The sequence below is a fragment of the Typopeltis vanoorti genome, chromosome 23 (assembly GCF_054136105.1).
Source record: "Typopeltis vanoorti isolate ZY-2024b chromosome 23, IOZ_Tvanoo_1.0, whole genome shotgun sequence".
In the NCBI taxonomy this organism is placed as follows: domain Eukaryota; kingdom Metazoa; phylum Arthropoda; class Arachnida; order Uropygi; family Thelyphonidae; genus Typopeltis; species Typopeltis vanoorti.
In genome coordinates, this window is record NC_143571.1 from 26,815,625 (window position 1) to 26,838,135 (window position 22,511).

Consider the following 22,511-nt stretch of genomic DNA (forward strand, 5'->3'; position numbering starts at 1 on the left):
TTCCAATTGGTAACCAATGTCACAAATTGGATCTCCAATTTTTAAGTATTTCCAATTGATGGTATTGAGCAGAAGGCAACCAAATGCTGAGGTCTCATCTGTGGGAACTAGATGAGACCTCAGAAGATATACTAAAGTTGAAGTAATGCAGAAATCATATATTCCCCATATAAAAGTGGTCAAAGGGTGTCACACCTTAATACTAAAATACTCTGGATTAGCGATAGATGTTGAAAATTTTTTCACTTGATTATACTGTAAGTTAAAGATGCCAAGAAATTATATTCTTGGTTTTCATCCTTTATCCAAGTGTAAGGAAACAAAGTTTGCATACGAAGTAACTTCACAACTGGGCTACTTTATATATAGAGGCTAATGACTCCACATCAACTGCCTTAATATCCAATAATGCAAGCCACATATTCTTACAAACATGTATAATGCCATGCATTATGGAAAGTGCTGCTACTCAGATTGGTTTCGACCTTTGTTGAGGTCTCATCAGTGGGAGTCACAGACCCAGAAGAGATACCAAGGTTGAGATAATGCAGAATAAGACCTGAATAAAGTTTGAAAACAGTCTGGGTAGCGGCACTTTCCATAATGCATAACATTATCATGTCTAAGGATATGAACCTTGCATTATAGGATACTGAGGCAATTGATGTGAAGTCATTAGCCTGTATATACAAGTAGCCCAGTCATGATACATTATGAAACTTATGGATACAACTACCGTGCTAGAGTAAAACTTTAGTTTAATATAAACCAAAATATACACTTGACGTTTCGACCTTCATATTAAGGTCATCTTCTGGAGTATACGTATATATACAAAGAAACAAGCTGCACTACAATCTACATGGCATGCTAAAGTTCCTGATCAACCATTAAACTTATTTGCCTGACCTCTTTTATTAAAAAAACCTCACTACATCAAAGCTAGTCCTATTATTATTATTATCCATTAGGTTACAAAGTTAAATTAAGCTGGAGAGTAACATGCTTATACAGAAAATAATAGATAAATAAATAAACAGAAAATAAAATTACTTATATAAGTATACATATAAATTGCAACTGGTATGGATAGCGGCCAATAAAAAATGAAAATATACACTCGACATTTAGCCCATTTAGTTTCCAGCAAATCCTAAAGTCAGGGTTTGCTGGAAACTAAATGGGCTAAAGGTCGAAATGTCAAGTGTATATTTTCGTTTATATTAAACTAAAGTTTTACTCTAACACGGTAGTTGTATCCATAAGTTTCATAATTTATTCTGATCACCGTGTAAGCATGAAAGAAAAAAAAAAAATAGCCCAGTCATGAAGTTACTTTGTATGCAAACTTTGTTTGCTTACACTTGGATAAAGGATGAAACCAAGAATATAATTTCTTAGTATCTTTAACTTATAGTCAGAACCACTCATTATAATGTCCCATTTACACTTATAATTGTAGCATTTTGAACAGTTTGGGATCTTATTCTACAAGTGAGATCTACAAAATGTAAATATAGATTCTTGTTATATTCATGTTATTTTTTGATTAATTTGTCTTAAAGTAAAAATCTAGTTTTGGCAACTCTTATTTGAATTGACTCCTTGTTCTTACCCTTTTTCTCTAATAATTTTTCTTAGCCTATTTTCAAGTATGCTTCCACATATCATACCTGGAACACATACATTAATTTCTCAGTATTTCTCAGATTCACTTTATTTCCTTTATTACAGATGAGTATCATGGGACCTATATTCCAATAATCAGGAATCTGATCTTAAATAGTGTACATAATTTTAAAACTTACATATTCAAGCATTTCTAGTTAAATATAACTAGGTATTTTTCCTACATTTCAGATTTTGACATATTTTCCACTTTAGATAAAATATATTCATAACTATCTTCTGAATCTTGTGCTGACAGCTGAACAGAATAAAGACAGTACATTGGAATGAATGATTTACTCCAATTTCATCTGTCATAGAGGCATCGTCAGAAGTACGATATAAAATTATAACATGCACACAGGCAATATAAAACAATGTAAAAATGAGTGACTTGAAATCAGTGATTGCTCTTAAAAACCAACCAAACCAAAAAAAATATGGTTGTATGAAACTCCAAGATATGTAAAACTAATTCTAAAACCACCTGCTCAACAATCAAGACTTCTTTCTGACACCTTATGGGTGCTAATAAGAAACTCTTCTGGAATTTAAGCTCATGTCTAATCATTATCATCTTTCATCATTTACATTTCATATTTAAGTACCTGAAACTGTTAACTTTGACCAGTTTCATTTTTTGTTGCCTAATGTACACATCTGTCTTATATTCTCAATGTCTCTGTGACAAAGACAAAACACTGGAAGCATAAAACAAAGTACAAGTTAAATTTTCCATATAACTACACTATATGGGCAATTTAATAATAAAGGAAATAAATTATTCTAAAATAATTTATTTCCTTTATTACAGATGAGTATCATGGAACCTATATTCCATAATTAGTCACTTAAATTAAGATACTAGTAGCAAGGCTTATACGTTGATCAGACATAACTGGTGATTAGTTTACGGAATTAACAACGCATATAAAGTATATTAATTAAAGGTAACTTTAATGAATAACTTCTATATTTCGGCAACGTCACATTGCCATCTTCAGGAACATAAAGATATGGTATGTGCACGCAGGCACTAACACAAAGCAAATGAGGAAGAAAGCAAGAAACTAATATTGTTCCTAAAGTCCCAATGGTGCCCTCTGGCAGGCTAATTTGGTAGTCTTGGCAGTTGGGCTGAAGTTCTCATAATGTAAGTCTCCCAAATTTGAAGTAGTTTCATGCACCCAAATTTGTTGAGGTTAGGAACGTTTTTTAGAGCTGCTGAAGATTCTTTGAATAATCTTTCGTATTTAAACTTGCTGCGATGAATTATTTTTGTTTTCTTCCAACGAATTTTATGGTGGGTATTTAAAGCATGGTCTGCCAGCCCAGAGCGGCTGTACTGGTGCAACCGGATGTAATCTTTGTGTTCTGAAATCCTGATATTTGTTGTTCTGCCTGTTTGGCCAAAGTAGGACAATTTGCAGCTGCAAGGGGCCTGGTATACACCAGGTAGGTCTAGGGGAAGTGGTTGGTCTTTGGTAGAGCGGATAAGGGATGCCAACTTTTTATATGGTCTGTAACAGGGAGTAAGGTCCTATTTTTTGAGGATATTGGTTATTTTCTCAGAGGTGCCCTGGATGTAGGGGATGGTGATAGACTTGGTGTAATCTTTATTGTGGAAGGGGGGTTGTGGTTTACTGGTTTTAGTATTTTTTGGACTTTTTTGGGGTTATAGCCATTGGGTAAGAAAGTGTGGAGGATGTGGTTTAGTTCAGTAGTTAGGGCCTTGTAATCTAAGCAGATTAATTTTGCCCTGTTATATAGTGTTTTTATAACCCCATATTGTTGTTGTCAGGGGGAGAGGTGGGACTGCTGGCGAATGTATCTGCCAGTATGGATGGGTTTTCTGTGAACAGAAAACCAAAGATCCATCAAGCTGGCAGGTGATTAAAGTGTCTAGGAAGGGGAGGGTGTTGTTTTCCTCTTTTTCTAAGGTGAACTGGACTCTGGGGTGTTGGTTGTTTAAGTGTGTTAGGAAGGAGTGGAGTGTGTCTGAGCCATGTGGCCAAATAGCAAACACATCATCCACATAACGAAGCCAAATAGTGGGTTTTTGTGGGGCGGAGTTCAAGGCTTTCTCTTCAAATATGTCCATAAAGAAATTGGCCAAGGGTGGGGAAAGCGGTGAACCCATGGCTATCCCCTCTATCTGTTTGTAGAACTTTCCTTGCCAAACAAAATAGCCTGAGTTCATTGTGAACTGAAATAGGGCTGAGATATCGGGAGGAAACTTGGCTTGGATGAGCTCTAGGGTTTCTTTGAGTGGGTCATTAGTGAATAGGGAGGAGACGTCAAAACTGACCATTATGTCAGTGTGTTGGAGTGTGAGGTTTTCTATACTGGCTTTAAAGTGGGCTGAGTTTTTTATGTGTGATGGTGTGTTGCCAGTGTAGTGTGTGAGCATTTTGGCTAAATGTTTGGCTAATTTATATGTGGGGGAATCAATGCCATCCACTATGGGACGCAATGGAAGATTCTGTTTATGTATTTTTGGGAGTCCATATAATCGGGGGGGGGGGGGGGGATCTAGAGTTATAAGGTTTTAGTTTGTTGGTGACTTCCACAGGCCAAGAAGTGACCTTCTTAAGGAGTCTGTGGAGAGTTCTAATCTGAGAGCTGGTCGGATTATGGCAATGTGAAGTTGCCGAAATATAGAAGTTATTCATTAAAGTTACCTTTAATTAATATACTTTATAGGCGTTGTTAATTCCGTAAACTAATCACCAGTGATTAGTTTACGGAATTAACGTATAAGCCTTGCTTCTAGAATCGTGATCATCCACGGAGATGCCATCGCACGAAAGGCCCGTCAATACGGCAAATTGAGGTTGAAAATATCAAGGCAAATAAATCGTCTGATGTTCCTAAAAAGCTGCCGGGATAACAAAGTGATCCCTAATTGTGTTAAACTGAACCACCGTTTTACTTCCGAGAAAGCTCTGCGCATTTATAATCGCACTAGCTTCGCCCTGTTAAGAGAACAAATTACCGCAACGCGAGTTCTCCTGGCCGACGAAAACAAAACCTTATGGGCGCTAGAGGAAGAGCTTTCGGATACACTCGGCCGTGATCTTCGGTCGATACTTTATGACGTCTCGTGCGCATCGGCAAAAAAAGAATTCGAAAAAATACGAAAACCTGACAAAGAATTCTACCTCCTTACCACAGCCACCACTCAACACTGTAGTCAACCTGTCGTCGGCAGTTTTAAAGCCTGAAGCACTCACCGCACTTTCATGTGGTCACAATTTCGCCCTAGCTTCTAAAAGAATACCTGCTGAAGAAATCATGATCCAGATAGAACGTGGGATTCGCAACCTGCCTAACCATATCGCCAACAATGTTAGACTGGATGTAGTCAGTGTTCTCACTAAAGCCAACTTATCCAAAAACGAATATGCTGCCCTACAAGAATTGAAAAACAACAAAAAAATAGTAATCACCAAGGCGGATAAGGGAAACGCCACTGTGGTGCTCAATCAAAAAGACTACAAAGGTAAGCTAACTGCTTTAGTACTAGACCGTACGACTTGCCTCCCCATCAAATATAATTTGACCAGCTCTCAGATTAGAACTCTCCACAGACTCCTTAAGAAGGTCACTTCTTGGCCTGTGGAAGTCACCACCAAACTAAAACCTTATAACTCTAGACCCCCCCCAATTATATGGACTCCCAAAAATACATAAACAAAATGTTCCATTCCATCCCATAGTGGATGGCATTGATTCCCCACATATAAATTAGCCAAACATTTAGCCAAAACGCTCACACACTACACTGGCAACACACCATCACACATAAAAAACTCAGCCCACTTTAAAGCCAGTATAGAAAACCTCGCACTCCAACACACTGACATAATGGTCAGTTTTGATGTCTCCTCCCTATTCACTAATTTCACCGCTTTCCCCACCCTTGGCCAATTTCTTTATGGACATATTTGAAGAGAAAGCCTTAAACTCCGCCCCACAAAAACCCACTATTTGGCTTCGTTATGTGGATGATGTGTTTGCTATTTGGCCACATGGCTCAGACACACTCCACTCCTTCCTAACACACTTAAACAACCAACACCCCAGAGTCCAGTTCACCTTAGAAAAAGAGGAAAACAACACCCTCCCCTTCCTAGACACTTTAATCACCTGCCAGCTTGATGGATCTTTGGTTTTCTGTTCACAGAAAACCCATCCATACTGGCAGATACATTCACCAGCAGTCCCACCTCTCCCCCTGACAACAACAATATGGGGTTATAAAAACACTATATAACAGGGCAAAATTAATCTGCTTAGATTACAAGGCCCTAACTACTGAACTAAACCACATCCTCCACACTTTCTTACCCAATGGCTATAACCCCAAAAAAGTCCAAAAAATACTAAAACCAGTAAACCACAACCCCCTCCCCCTCCACAATAAAGATTACACCAAGTCTATCACCATCCCCTACATCCAGGGCACCTCTGAGAAAATAACCAATATCCTCAAAAAATAGGACCTTACTCCCTGTTACAGACCATATAAAAAGTTGGCATCCCTTATCCGCTCTACCAAAGACCAACCGCTTCCCCTAGACCTACCTGGTATACAAATTGTCCTACTTTGGCCAAACAGGCAGAACAACAAATATCAGGATTTCAGAACACAAAGACTACATCCGGTTTCACCAGTACAGCCACTCTGGGCTGGCAGACCATGCCTTAGATACCCACCATAAAATTCGTTGGAAGAAAACAAAAATAATTCATCGCAGCAAGTTTAAATACGAAAGATTATTCAAAGAATCTTCAGCAGCTCTAAAAAACGTTCCTAACCTCAACAAATTTGGGTGCATGAAACTACCCCAAATTTGGGAGACTTACATTATGAGAACTTCAGCCCAACTGCCAAGACTACCAAATTAGCCCGCCAGAGGGCACCATTAGGACTTTAGGAACAATATTAGTTTCTTGCTTTCTTCCTCATTTGCTTTGTGTTAGTGCCTGCGTGCACATACCATATCTTTATGTTCCTGAAGATGGCAATGTGACGTTGCCGAAATATAGAAGTTATTCATTAAAGTTACCTTTAATTAATATACTTTATATGCGTTGTTAATTCCGTAAACTAATCACCAGTTAAATTAAGATAGTCAAAATAAACAGTCATCCTTCATACTCATGCTGGGAGTGGTTGGAATTACTGATAAGGCAATTAAAGCAATGAAGTCAATATATTATTCATTTCAGATGTAACACTAAAGGAAAGGATTTAATATATTATTGTTAAATCTGTGTTCTCCAGCCTGTTTGTATACGATCTTTTCAACTGAAAGTAATTTTGGCTGGTCTCATATGGAAGAACTGTTCATTCTGTAAAACAAGAAACCAGCCAGAACACATAAGAGATATAACATATTACACTGGCCTCATAGCCTCGTCTACTTTGGAGGTAATTCAGAACACTTCTAAGCCAATTTCCTTTGCAAGAGGAAAATCCCTGCTATTACAAGAATGGCTTGCCTTCACAGTTCAAAAGCCCTTATAAAAGGTGTTCTCTATATCCTATTCAAATCAATGCTTGCAACCAAATCTCCCACACCATTTTTAGAGCAGTATTTCTCAACTTTTTAAAATTATTTCCCCCTAAAGGGCTTTTCTCTGACATTTCCCCCCTATCTCCATGCAATTTTAATCAAGAAAATACTTTATATTTACTCTTTTTATTCAATAGGATCCCTAAGAATTCAATGGTCGGTATGATGTTAGTAAGTTTAATTCTAATGTCTTCTCCTGAACATATATCAATTGTTTGTCTTTTGCTAATATTTCATTTACTGAACTAAAACCACTTTCAATCATAAGATGTTGGAAAACAAAGTACTTTGTGGCCATTTCAGACCACATTGTTGTATAAAGAAGTTTGTTTCTTTTTGATATCAACTCAGCCATTCTGCCTTTTCTGAATTTATATTTGTGTCTTTGTTATTCAGAAGATAATTGTTCCAATGCATAAGGGTGGCAATAAGGCCATGGCTACAAATAGGACATCTATATATCAGGATTGGTGGTGCTAGAGAGAAAGATAGAGAGACTGGCAAGAACTAGGATACAGAAATGGACTGATAACTGTAGTGCTGTCTGTGGTTGTCAGCATAGGTTTGTTAAAGGGAGATCATGTTTTACTAACTTACTTCTTGGACAAGAGAGAGATTACATATACAGTGGTATACTTAGATTTTGGATAGACTGCAACACAACAAGTTGTTGAATAAATTGAAATGGATAGAAATGGATAACAGACTTCTGAGTTCGATCAGTGACTGGCTGTCAGATAAGTATCAGAAAGATGTATATAGGGGTGCAGTCTCCCAAAAGGAAAGATCACTAGTGGTGTGTAGGGGATATGTTTAGGGACCATTGTTGTTCAATTGGCATATTAGTGATATTGGGATGGGTTTAACTGATGCTATGCAGATGATGCAAAATTGGGGAGAGCAATGCAGAGTCAAACAGATGTTATGGCATTACAGGACTTGAATAGATTGCATGAATGGGCAGGAAAGTGGAACTATCAGTTCAATGATGTCAAGTGTAAGGTTTTGAAATTTAATAAGCAACGATAAGATGCAAATTATACACTTGGTGGAGAAACTTTAAAGAAGGTAGAGGAGATAAGAGATCTAGAAGTGGTGGTGGTGGACAAGGACCTGAAATTCAGGGGCCACATTTTGCAAGTTGTGAAGATGTCACATCAGATAATGGCAATGATGTGGAGGATCATGATGTACAGAAATAAAGATAATCTGATGCCATTGTATAAGGCCTTGATCAGATGAACATATCATCATCGTAAAGATGATATGTTAGAAATGGTCCAGAGAATATTCACAAAGGTTGTCAGTGGTTGTCCGTTTTAAAGAACAGAAATGATCTGAATAATTCTTAAGATCTTTTTTGGTGAAAGATTCATTGATTTCAGCTAACTCTTGCATACAATGAAATTATTTTCTCATTAAAATGCTTTCACATATTTCCAGTTTGTCAGTGAAGGCTTTTAATATGCATTTGCAGTCTATCACAGTAATTTCCCTTGAAGAGATACTTCATTGAGTTTTCGAAAAATCCAAGCTATATAGTGTATATTGTTTTTTTGTGTTTGCTGATCTCCTTTGTTAAATCTGTGTCTCCTTTGCTTTCTAAAAAACCAGTTATATCAAAAGGATTTACAAATCTAGTTAGACACTTTCCTTTAGAAAGCCATCTGATTTCTATATGTAAAAGAAACCTCACATACTGTTCTTCATTATCAACACAAAATTTTCTGAAAAGGCAATCATATTTGCTTTTTGACCAATTGATTGATGATTTTAATAACTATATAGAGAGACTGATAAAGAACTGAACTAATATTTTTGCAACAAGATGATGTCAGTTCACAATATAGTGTACAACAAGAACATCATGACATACTTCCTTTAGGTGGGCTATAAAGCTTTTATGTCTTCCAACCATGCACGTAGCACCATCAATGGCACAGGATACCAAATTTTCTAATGGTATTTGTTTTTCATCAAAATCAAGTTTTTGCAGCAACAAAAATGGATGAACCAGTACAGTCAGTATAATCATCAAAATAATGAACACATGCCATTAGAAGGGCTTGTCAGTAACTATGGATTCATCAATCTGAACAGAAAATTATCTTGCTTTTAATTTATTAATTAATTGCTCTTCAATGTTAACTGACCATCTCATCTATTCATGTTCAAACTGAATCAGTGCTCAACGGTAATGCTTTGAAAATACTGGAAGGATTTTGATGCATCGCTGTTGAAATTACTGTCTTGAATAAAGGTCACAGTAGTCTCAGCAACTGTGTGCATCACCAGTTTTTGCAGTTACTTCTGTAATTTTATAAAACAATCATTCCATCATTTGTTGTTCATCTTAAATAAGGAAGTAATAGTTGCTCAAAATTGTTTTAAAATATTTATGTTTTACCAACTTCATCAGGATGTTTTCTTGAATAACCACTAGGTTTTAATTTTTTTTTTTTTTTTTTATTTATGCTAGATGTATTTCCTCTACATGTTTTTAGCTGTTTATATCACTAACAGTCATCAGGAAGTTGCTTAACATAAGTAGAAAACTGAAAAAAAAAAAAAAAAAAAATGTTTTCCAACAGCAGTTCATCATTTTATTTCATTTTAATTTTTTACTAGCAGTTTATTTTTTTTTTTTTGTCGATTTTCTACTTATGTCAAGCAACCTCCTGATGATGCCATTAGTGATATAAACAGCAAAACATGTAGAGAAAATATATCTGGCATAAATAAAAAATAAGAGTTAGTCTGGTAATTATTCAAGCAAATCTACTCATAGTTAATTGCAAAAATCCCTTCTTTAGGTGATCTAAAAGTCAATGGTTCACAGCAAAGAACTATCAGACATAAGACACATAGGCTGTCTTGAGTCAAATAGGCTTTAAATAAAACCATAAGCTAGATATTTATCCAGATACTGTTGACACCTTTCAGCACACAACTGATGATGGATTGAATAACTACAAAGAATTAAATAATAAAGTAAAAACTATGTTTATCTAACTCTCATAGCCCATTTCACTCAAGCACTATGGATCAAATATAAACAACTTCCACAAGGAAACAATAAATCAATGTTACTTGTTGCTTAGAAAGTAAAAACAATACAAAAAACATTTTCTCATCCCATCGATGCCTCGTGTATTGACCGATGAAACAAATGAATAAATAAACCACACTCACCATGTCACTGCCAACACTGGAGCTGTTTGAAGACAAATGCCAAGGATTATGGAGACATCTCTGAAAGCACTAGGACATTTAATGCACACAAAGAGCAAAAGTAGTTGAATAAATTATGTACACGATCTTTTTTTTTCAAAACTTCTCACTCACTCTTTACTATATATCTACTTGTTGAACGTTTTTCCACTTTGTTTTATTATAAATTAAAGATGCCAAGAAATTATATTATTGGTTTCATTCTTTATACATTCTTGCGCATGAAGTAACTTGTAAGCTATCAGGCTAGGGATCTTGGAGTGTTAGTAGATCGGAAGTTCAGGAGGGCATATAGCAAAGATTGCAAATACAACTCAAAAGATAATTGCATTGCTGAAAGGTCTGATCTCTGTTGTGATTCTGACACAGTAGAGAGAGAGAAAGGAGAGTTAAAAATGATATCAGGATTGTGGAATATTGATTATGAAGACAGATTGAGAATTTGTAGATTGCAGACACTAGCAAACAGGAGAAGGAGAGGTGATATAATTGAGACTTACAAACTTCTGAAAGGGTCATACAGGATTTCAATTGATGGGATTTTTCAATTTATGGAGGGTGGGGAAAGGACAAGAGGGTATCCTTGGAAGCTGAGAATGAATGCTGCTAAGAAGGGGTGAGAGCTAGCTTTTTCTCTCATAGAGTACTGTGTGATTGGAATAGATTGTCATTGGATGTATGTGCAAGCAGTGTGAATGAATTCAAGAATAAGTATGATAGCTGGTGTATGTAGTATGTGACCTCTCTCAATGAGTCCTTCACTCCCAAGAAGTCTTTTATAATAATAATAATTATACATGTCTGTAAGGATATGTGCATTACATTATGGGATACTAAATCAAATGATGTGAAGTCATTAGCCTCTATATACAAGTTGCCCTCTCATGAAGTTACTTCATGCACAAACTTTGTTTGCTTACACTTGGATGAAGGATGAAACTAAGAATATAATTTCTTGGCGTCTTTAATTTATAATATATTACATGCTAAAAATCAACTGTTTTAGCAGGAAAAACCCAATGAGAGAAATTAAATAGTAAAGGAATAAGATGTCATCATGAAGGGTTGCACTTTGGAGAGCCACGAACTATTTTAATACTCATAATTTTTTGGCTCCCAGAAACCAATTTTCATCCCTGCTTTAGAGTTTATACCAGCATTTCCCAAACTATGTTCCATGGAACACTGGTGTTCTGTGAAAAATTATCAAAATTAATATGAGCCTGGAATGGTTTTAAATGCTGCGACAAGTTCAAACATGTTTGAAAATGAGGCGCTCCTCACTTCGCGTGTGGATTGTACTATTAAGGCCAGCACATGCTGGCCTTGACTCAGTCACCCGTAGTTGTTGACACCTGTAAGCACACGTGAAGTACGGAGTATCTATTCTAGGAAACGTGGTCACCAGCAAGGTCGATGTCATGTGCTGCAGCCCAGCATGACTGTAATGTGTGCTGTCAATTTATGCAATGTGATACAGCCTGCTGCGGTGATAGTGTGCGCTTAGCTTTACATTGAATTATGAAACCAATGATATTCGACTCTAACCAAGGTGTTAGAGTCGAATATCACCAAACTTTTCCTACGATGGAACACCGTCGTAGGAAAAGTTCGAGAAATCCTAGAGTATACTATGGCAGTGCTTAGAACATACGTTTTCAGAAAATCTGTTGCACATCATACAAATACATTGTATCAATCAAATACACTATGCCACCAATCAAACATTTAAAAAAAATAGTTGCAGATATAACTAATGCATAAAGAAACAAAACAAACAAAAAATGCATGGAAGAGTGAAAATGAGGTTAACCAAAACTGAAAATAGTTATTTACAGGCAAGAAATTAAAAGATTTAGTAATTAAAAGATATAACAGTACAGAGACAAGATGAAACATTTAAGGTTTCTTACTGGCTATGAATGAATTTGTGTGTATACTGAGGAAGAAACAACAATAAGGTGAGTTTAACAAGCTTCCAAGAATTGAGTGATTTTGATTAACACACAATGAAATGACAACAGACAAAAATCTTAAGGATTAAATATTTCCTGTATTTCACACAAAAATTGAGTATTATATGAGTATTATATCACATCGCCAAATTCAATGCAAAACAAATGGACCATTACACAAAAGACATGAAAGTAAGAATGAAAATAATAAAAAGCATTACCAAGTGCATTCTACTGCTGTGGTGCTAGAATATTAGAATATGATACAAGTACACCACTAATTTCCCAGCAATGGATGATCCAGCAATTCCTTAAGTCAGGTCATGATTACAAAGCGCACACCTTGAAATTCCTTCAACTACCTGGCTAGTTCACTTGGGCTCAAAGAGCGTTTAAGAAGATATGCAATTTTCCACGGAATACGAACAGACGCAACTACCACGAATGGTATTTCATATGGTATGCACACTTGCTAATGTTATTTAGATCAGCACCTTATAGTAATTTTTGATTTCTTAGCATATTTTTCTTATATAAACCCTATTAGCCCTTACTAGTAAACCCTAGCTAGGGTTTATTAGCAAGGGCTAATTCACAATCAAGCTGTGAAGCTTTAACATAGGTCAAGTACAGTGTACTTATGCTCAAATATGCATTAGTATCATTTATACTGATGCATTTGAGTATCACTTCACATTTAAAATTTACATTTTAATATTTAAGTTTCTAGCAATTTATGGTAGATCAGAGGCAGGAAATATAATTAGCGGGTCAGAGATGTACTGATGAATGATTATGCAACTTCCTTTGGGCTGGAAAAACAGCTAATATGGCAAGTCTCTAGAACCAAAGGTGCCAGAAAATCGGTGGTGTACCTGCATAAGATGAAAAATTTAAACATAGCCAATGGGGTGCAAGTAAAATACACTCAATGGTACTGAGAGTGGAAGGCTCACTAGGTGCATGTAGAGGTAAAAGAAACGTATACATAAAAACCACATTTATATATGCTAATGCACACATATGCAAAAAAAAAAAAAATTGTGACCATTAACAAAAATGTTAAGCAACCTTTGCAATTCAAATCTGGTTAATTGCAGAGGGCCTCCCTGGTCTCTGAAATCTGACACTCAGTATTATTCAATAGGATCCCAGCCCAGCAGAAACGTGTTATGCACTAGCGAATTTCTTAGGTGGAATAAAATGAACACAGTCTGAAAGTATCTTCAGGACTGGGGTAAGGTAGTACCCTAGAGTAATTTATTACCCCAGTCCTGAAGATACTTTCAGGCACAAACTTTGTTTGCTCACACTTGGATAAAGGATTAAACTAAATTTATTATATTCTAACCAAGTGAAAAATAATCTTTCAACATCTTTCTCTAAATCCAGAGTAATTTAATAAAAAAGGTGACACACCGTTTGGCAACTCCTATAGGTAAAGATGACCAACCATTGCTTCTGCCTGGTATCTCTACCTCTGGGCCTGGCTCCCACTGAAGAGACCTCAATAAAGGTTGAAACTAGTCTGGGTAGTGACCCCTCCCTTAATGCATAACATTAGACATATCCGTTTCTCCACTTGGGCCTGGCTCCCACTGAAGAGACCTCAATAAAGGTTGAAACTAGTCTGGATAGTGACCCTTCCCTTAATACATAACATTAGACATATCCGCAAGGAGATGTGTTTTGCATTATGGGAGATACTGAGATAGGAGTAATGTTAGCTTGCTCCACCTTTGCAAGGAGTTTTCCTGGTGTTGTACCACCTTACCCCAGTCCTGAAGATACTTTCAGGCGCAAACTTTGTTTGCTCACACTTGGATAAAGGATTAAACTAAATTTATTATGAACACAGTCCATATGTTCTGACAATCAGAATGTCTACAATTGATTGGTCTGGCAAAAACTGGTGAGGCAACAAGGAATCTGTAAATTCCAGGGTGTACTAAGAGAAAGTTCATCTTTAGCGGAGAGAAAGATAACTTCTTTTTTTTAAATTGATTATACAACATCTAAAATTCGTTTTTTTAGAACCCTAAAAATCCATTTAAGTTGCCTTTATATATATATATATAATGAGAATTTTCTCAAGAGCTGGTGAGGTTGGGTGATCAATTTGTTGTACAAGGCAATCTTGACTTCAGGTCCCTTGCAAAAGCTAATAGGTGAGATTGGGTGATCTTGAACGAACACCTATTCTTTATCATCTCTTTATCATTTATCATACTTAGTTGGCACCTACTCTACACCATGGTAGGGTGTATATAGGTGGTAGTGTGTGTGTTTGCGTATATACACGCAAAAAAAAAAGGGGGGGGGTTGAACGCTTTTATAAGGGCTAACAACACAGTTAAACTTGAAGAACGTTCATGAAGATATGCTCCTTTCTACGGAATACGAACAGACGCAACTACCAGGTAATATAAAACGGAGTTCCACATAATGGTCATTAGATTAATATTCTTGCGTTCCTTTAAATTTTGCTATAAGATATTCTGTTATGGAAACTTGATATTTCCAAAACCGCATGACAAAAATTAAACACCGACTGTCTTTAGAAACGATCACAAAACAGAAGATAAACCAAAGTTTTTACTCTCATGACGAGATGGTATTCCTTATGCCTAATAATAATGGAATAACATCTACAATAATACCTACCATCTTACTAATGTTCAAAATTATTCTCGCAACTCTGTCACTGACTACAAAACGTACCGAATCCACGCTTTCCCTACAACAACCTATCAATATCGCAAGTCACAGTTATGATCCTGTCATAAGAATGAAACTCAAAAACGATTAGCCCAAAGAGCCGATATTTTTACATTTTATTTTAATAATTATATTAAATATGAAGCAGAACATATAACATGACACTGCACTTAAAATAAATGGTATAAAGATAACGAAATCACAAAAATCTACAGAAAAACAAATGTGGGTCTGCGCTGTGTGTATAGACTGACCATATTTCCTGGAGACAAAAACGGGACATTGGGACAGCAAAAACGGGACGGGTGTTATGTAATATTCTGTATTCATGAAAAAGTAAGACGATTTACCATTATTCTTCAGTGACAGAAACATACAAAAATTTAGCTAGACGCAGAGGGGAAACTGTATTTCACCACGATTGTAACATGAATATTTCTCTGATGAAGTGATCTTACGCAGCAAATTTCGGTCTTTCAACACTTTATCATTAAAACTTCTCACACTTCATGACACAATTTTGTCTTACAACTAACACAGCCCTCATTGTTTCAACATATAATCTAGATTTCTCCTTTGACCACATACTATTCATAAAGAAAATATTCTCTCAACAGGTGCTGTACTTCGTGGAAGACAAAGAATAAACTCGACAATATTAAAAAATCTTGAAAGTCTAGAAGTTTTTTTGCTCATTTCAGAAAAAAGCCTGTATCCATCTACAGATGCAGGAATGTTTTTTTATTCCAGGTATCCAACTGCCTCAAAATTATATATTTTGAGGGTTCACTGATCAAATACACGAGTTTCTTCTGTTTCTGTGCATGTGATGAGTTCCTCGTTCAGGCTGTCCAGTATTTCTTTCCATTTCCTAAGCTGCACTTCCACTTGTTGACATATTCTAAGCTGTTTCATAGAATTTTCATTTTTCCTAAATTTACTAACATTTTTTTTCTTTTTTTTTTTTACATCAGTAGTTACAAACACTTCACTTTTTCTGGACTCTAAATTGTTTACAAGATTTTTTTTCAATGTTCATGGCTACTTTTGTAGCTGAAATATCATCTAAAAAGGTAATATTTTTTTTTTATTCCAAACATACATTAGCTTAATTGAAAACAATTAAGCTAATGTATGTTAGGAACGTAGACACTTGATCTCTTGCAAATGACAATCACAATTTCTAACAGAGATCTTCAAACGATTTTCGAAACATAACAGGGCATTTTTCTAAAAAAAAAAAAAAAAATCAGCCAACGCATTTTTATTCTCCTATATAGGGAGTAGGCGAGGCCGTTTTTAGTCCTCTCTATCTTTTGGAGACTGAGTGGGCAGTTCAATCTCCACTGGTACAATCAGAGATAGCTGGCCCAAGGCTATCACTAATTAAGTGCACGCAGTGAAGAGAGACCGTTCAACAGGTGCCGCCATCTTGTGGTCCCTAACACTCGTATTTAATGTCTGAAATAATGTGGGTTCTATCTACAGTCGATTTTCTTGAGTTTACGGGACGAAAAACCCGAGTTTCCGGAAGAAAAGACCCGCTTGCCCGTACCAGAGATAGACTAACTCGGGAACCGGTCAAAAAAAGGCTTAGAAAAATTTCTTCTAGTCGCCGACAAGATTCGAAACAAAGAAGACTTCCTTAGTGCGGTCAAGCGCCGTGGTGTGCAAACGTCGCATCTACTGAGCTACACAGGCTCCGGCCATTTTTCTTGAGAAAGAAAATAAGAACAAAGCACATAAAGCATGCTTAAAATTCTGTCAGTTGATGTACCCAAGGAGAAAAATCTTGTCTTTCCATGCTCTAACAATTTAGCATAATAGTTTCCCACAAAGTCACAAAAGTTTTTCAGTTCAACTCTAACTATGTATATATTATTATTATTACCACAACACCTCCAGGGAGTCCAAAGCCTCATCGAGGGAGGGCACCTACACCACAACTCTCCGTCTCCACCACATCCACCAACTACTTTACATCATCTATACCAACGCCATCTACCGCCAACAACCACCACTAGTATTTTCACAGACAAACACAAACATCCATGGCGGGATTCTACCCCGCAGCCTTTTGCCTGGAGAGCAGATACGCTAAACATTCGGCCAACCAGCAATTATATCAATACATTTTTTTTTATAAAAATTGTGTTAATAATATATTTATTAACCCAGACAATGTCGCTTTCTAAGACAACAAGAATAAGAAAATTGCTGATGAGAGGAGAAAATTTCAGAAGATTTCTTGAAAATTCCCAAGGAAAATGGGAATTGAATTACTTCTGCGCTGAGACCAAGGACAAAATCGTGTGTATTATTTGTAACGAACCAATTAGTGTCGCCAAAGAACAATATTCACGCTTTGAGGGTAAAACTGAGAGAAGAAAAATTAAAAAGTATGAAGAATTCATTTCAAAGTCAACAAGTATTTTCAAAAATTATGAAAGACAATGCATCAGCAGTGAGAGTCAGTTATGAAATGATTTCTTTATTGACGAAACATTCCAAACCTTTTAGTGATGATTCCTTGGTTAAGAAAAGTATGATAAAAAGCAGCCGAAAACGTTTGTCCCAAAAATGTGCAAGTATTTTGTGATAGTTCTTTGTCCAGAAATACTGTGATCAAAAGAATAACCGAAATGGCAGATAATCTGCATGACCAGTTGAAGAAATATCTGCAAACGTACAGTGCTTTTCAGTTGCACACTTGACGAAAGTTTCGCTGTTCACGAAGTGACTCAAGTTGCTCGGTTTCTTCGGGCTTGCGACCACAATGAATATTACTGAAGAGTTCTTGGAAATTATACCCATCCACGGAACCACTACAGGAGAAGACATGATGCCGTGTGGAGCATTTTGGGAAAACACCAATTTTCTTTGAACAGGCTCGTAACTGTGACAACCGATGGTGCTCCAGCAATGACAAACAAAATTAAGATTTCGTACACCAAGACTTGCAGCAAAGTTAAAGGAAATGTATCCTAAATTTGATACTTTTACTGCAAAACATTCAATTTCAATTGGTAAGCAGTCGATGCACACTGGAGAGAATTGCATATAATATGTGCTTTGATAATCTGCCTCTTCAATTCAGTTTCAAGTTTTTGCTACACATTGCTTTTGCCAAGTCTTTTGCAACCACCGAAATTGGTGTTCGTGTTATCTGGACACAAAGCAACAATTTTATTTTGTAAGGCAAATTTGTCACTTAATTCCTTCGACATAGCACACTGTAGGTCGAATGTTTCACCAAGGGTAAGGAAATAAAGTGTATAATTTTGTCTTGCCCAGTACAATTTGGCAAAAGTACTGCACAACGATTGGAAAAAAGTTTGATGTCTTTTTTTTTTTGTTTATTGCATCTAAAATGATTGTCATGCTTCTTGTTTTATCCATATCCTATGTTACTTCGCCCAATATGTATGGTGATAAAACGTTAGTAATTATTGCTTCTGATTTGGTATACGTGCTGAAGAAAATTTTGGTTCATATATTTTATTTATCGATGTCGACAAGCATTCATTTTCGCGAAAACTTTGGCCGTGACACAGTATGATAAGAAACAAGCGCTTCACTTGCTGCAATTTTATCGCTTTCACTATCACTATCACGTCTCACCATAAACGAGAAGGATGCTCAACACATATAGAGTTGAGCATCCTTATGTTTCTGGCTAGGTAGATGTTGGTTGATGTCGCTTCTATCTCCATGAACAACGGAAAAATGGAGACTACAGTGTTGGCATAACATTTTTGTTCTATCACTACACAGCTTGTCCAGTTTAATAAATTTGAATTCTTTCCGAAGATCGTCATTTCTGCAGTTTCGCCTCTTTGAAATTGCAAGGATAGACGAAAAGCTTTAAAAAATAACACTTAAATCTTTAACAAATTACACTTAAAACTTAAAAAAATATGAAATTTAAAGCCTGCCATTGAATAACAAAGCTACCGGTTAGCATACAGGCAAAACAAAAAGTAACCGTCCAGCAGAACAGACGCCGCATCCGAGACGCGCAAGTGTTGCCAACAGGTATTATTATTTTATCTGAATAAATCGCTGCCGAAATCAATATTTAGTAACGCACAGAAAGACTCCATGGTTATACAAATTACTGGTATCCATGATATTGATATACGATTATAGGCAGAGCCGGCGCTAGGGTCTTTGACGCCCGCATGCAATTTCTATCTAAGCGCCCCTGTAACGATCTGGGAGTGTGTGGTTCTTTTACGATAATAAAAATTTAAATTATTTGAAATTTCTTAAATAAATTTTAAGACCAGACAGAACAGCAACACACTTTGGTTCGCTAAATGTAATGAACTGGGAGTGTTGACTAGGCAGGATAATAGTTAAAAACCCGAATATTCAAAAAATTGTCAAAAGTTAAAGCAAATTTTGATAAAGCCACTTCACTTTAATCGTTGAATATAATGATACAGGGATTATAGCCTTCTCACCGACCCGAATCGCTTACCAAATTAAAATGAATTTTAATTAAAGTTAAAATTTATTTGAACTAAAGTTTAAAAAATTCTTGCATTTTACAAGTTACTAAATTCTTAGTAACTTGTAATAATTTTTATAAGTGGAAGTATCTTTTAGGAAATTAAAAGAAACTCAAGACAGATGAGAAAATAATAAAAGAATTAGAGGCCTGTGTAGCTCAGTGGAAGTGGAGCTTGCGTCCTCTGCGCTTGGCCGCTCGAAGTTAGGTTCTAGTCTAGTCGCTGACTTGAGGAACTTTTTCTAAGACTATCTTCGACCGGTTCCCGAGTTAGTCGATCTCTGGCACAGGCAAGCGGGTTTTTCCTCCCGGAAACTCGGGTTTTTCGTCCCGTAAACTCAAGAAAATCGACCGTAGTACCCACATTATTTCAGACAGTGGCATATCTTGTTAGGGCTAGGTACCAAGAGATGGCAGCACTTGTTTGCCAGCCTCTTCATCGGTGGCTGCTATAATTAGTGATAGACATGGGCAAGCTATCTCTGATTGGCTACTGGTGGAGATTGAACTGCCCACTCAGTCTCCAAAAGATAGATAGGGTATAAAGGCCTCGCCTACTCCCTATTAGGGAATAAAAGACGTTAGTTGATTTCATTTCATCATAATCATCATCATCATCATACGTATCAAGGATTTAGGCCTAGTATGGCCTGTTCCGGTCTTAGAAGTCATCGTTGAATCGTTTAAGAGGACGTCCTGGTTTTCTTTTTTCCTAATGGCTTGTACTTTAAGGCTTGTTTTGGTAGTCTTTCTGTTTTCATTCTTTGAACGTGTTCCATCCATCTATGTTTATATTTTTTAATTTTTTCAATTACTGGTTCTTGGTTTAATTCTTTCATAATATCTTCATTTCTTTTGTGATCAAATAGGGTTTTCATTTCATTTCAGAAATAATTAGAACATTTAATAAGTATTCAAAAAATAATATCTTTACAGAATTACAGAAAATAAATTAAATTACATAAATATACTTGAAATTTTTTTATTAAAATTTTAAGGTTTTTGATTTCTAATTCACAAAATTATAAATAATGGTCTTAACGTCTAATTCCGCACACATATCATTTTCAATAGCTATTAACGCCAAACTAACAAGCCTTTTTTGTGACACACTTGTTCTTAAGTAGGTTTTAATCAATTTCGACTTGGAAAAGGAACGTTCACCGCTCGCTACACTAACAGGTAAGATTAATAGTATTCTTAAAGCAATTAAAAAGTTAGGGAAAGATAAATTATTGGACACAATAAAATTAAGAATATCGAAAGGGCTTTTGAATATTTAAATTATCCATCCGAAAAATATCCTAGAAAGCACATAACTCGTCATATAGTTCTACAGCTTTACATCTTTATTGTCGCCGTCCATCATCGAGTTATAAGAGAGCAAATAAATTTGTAGTCCTTTATTTTAGAACATAATTTATTTCTTTATTAAAATTTTTATTATTTAAAATTTCAAAAAGTGCATAATAAATTTCTGCTAACTGATATCATAGAGGGGAGATTGCATTAATTTTACTTTCCCATCGCGTTTTAATGTTTTTTTTTACGAACTTTAAAAGGACTGCCCAACATTTGTAAGAGAATGAAAAGAATTGTATATTTCTTGAATAATTGCAAAGAAACTAATTGTATCTGCATTCACGTTGGCTGCATCGTTAATGATTAAATTTAGAGTATGAGCAGCACATGGCACGTGAAAAGCTAGAGGATTTTTGTTCAAAAGCAAATTTTGGAACCCATATTTTTTCCCTTTCATATTTGCCCCATTGTCATACCCTTGACCTCGTATGTCTTCAATGTGAATGTTCCATTTTTCCAGTTGTTCCATTACTGTTGCAGATAAACAACGTCCTGTGGAATCTGGTATATCTGCAAAATCTAAAACGTTTTTTCCCTGATCTTGATAATTCCATTGTCAGAGGAAACAAAGCGAATAATAATGGTCATTTGTTCTGTTTTACTTGCATCAGGTGTGCAGTCTAAAATTATGGAATAATATTTAGATTTTAGAATTGATAATAAAATTGTATCCCTGATTGCGTTACTTAAAGTTTCGAATATTTCATTTTGACTGTCTTTACTCAAACAGTGTATTCTATTGTTTCGTTATAGGGCCCTTTTAACATGATTTTCCATAACGGGATCAAACTTCCCAAACAGTTCGATTAATTTTAAAAAATTGCCGTTATTTCGTACATATAATTTATCAGATGATCCGCGAAAAGCTAAATTTCGGCTACGAACGAATTTTATAATTTCAATCAAGCGTTCTAAAACACTCGTCCAGTGCTTGTTTCCATTTCATACATGCTTTGAGTCTGGAAATCAAAAGTAGTTTTGTTTTTTAAATTTTTATCAAATTCTTTCCATTTTAAGAAAAATTCTAATGTGAGTTAAACTAGTCTCATGTCTATGTAAAGTTGTACTTACATTTCTCCAGTTTATAACCTCCTACAACAGCGCTTCCCAAACTGTGGGCCTCGGCCCCCTTGGGGGAAGTAGGTTTTGTTGAGGGGGGGGGCGTGAAATAATGAAAACAAATTTAAAATGTTTTAAGACTAAGTAGATTTTTTATTTTAAAAGAAACGTATTTAACTTTTATTATTTCTTTTTTGTTATTTTTTATATTTTAATGGAAAATTCACACATTGGTGTTGGTTCACAAACTTTGCTTCCTGCATATTTCGGCGCTTAATGAATATTAGTAAATATTGCTTATTCATATGTTTCATTTCAAAGCAGTGGTTAATTGTATTTCGAATGCTCTCCAAGGAAGCTCCAAATCTTCCTGTCCCTTTCATCAGGCGTTCGTAATCAGGGAGACTGTTGATATTGACTTTA

At 35.8% G+C, this 22,511-nt stretch overlaps 1 protein-coding gene across 1 annotated transcript in view; it reads right to left on the reverse strand.

Annotated features, from left to right (window-relative positions):
* The window catches only part of Prosalpha6 (Proteasome alpha6 subunit), a 90,977-nt gene extending 75,767 nt beyond the window's left edge, over positions 1 to 15,210 (reverse strand). Inside the window, exon 1 of the mRNA XM_090412569.1 lies at positions 15,101 to 15,210. Coding sequence (XP_090268695.1) covers positions 15,101 to 15,103 — 3 coding nt within the window. The 5' untranslated portion in view covers positions 15,104 to 15,210. The remainder of the gene's footprint in view (positions 1 to 15,100) is intronic.
* Between the last annotated feature and the right edge of the window lie 7,301 nt (positions 15,211 to 22,511).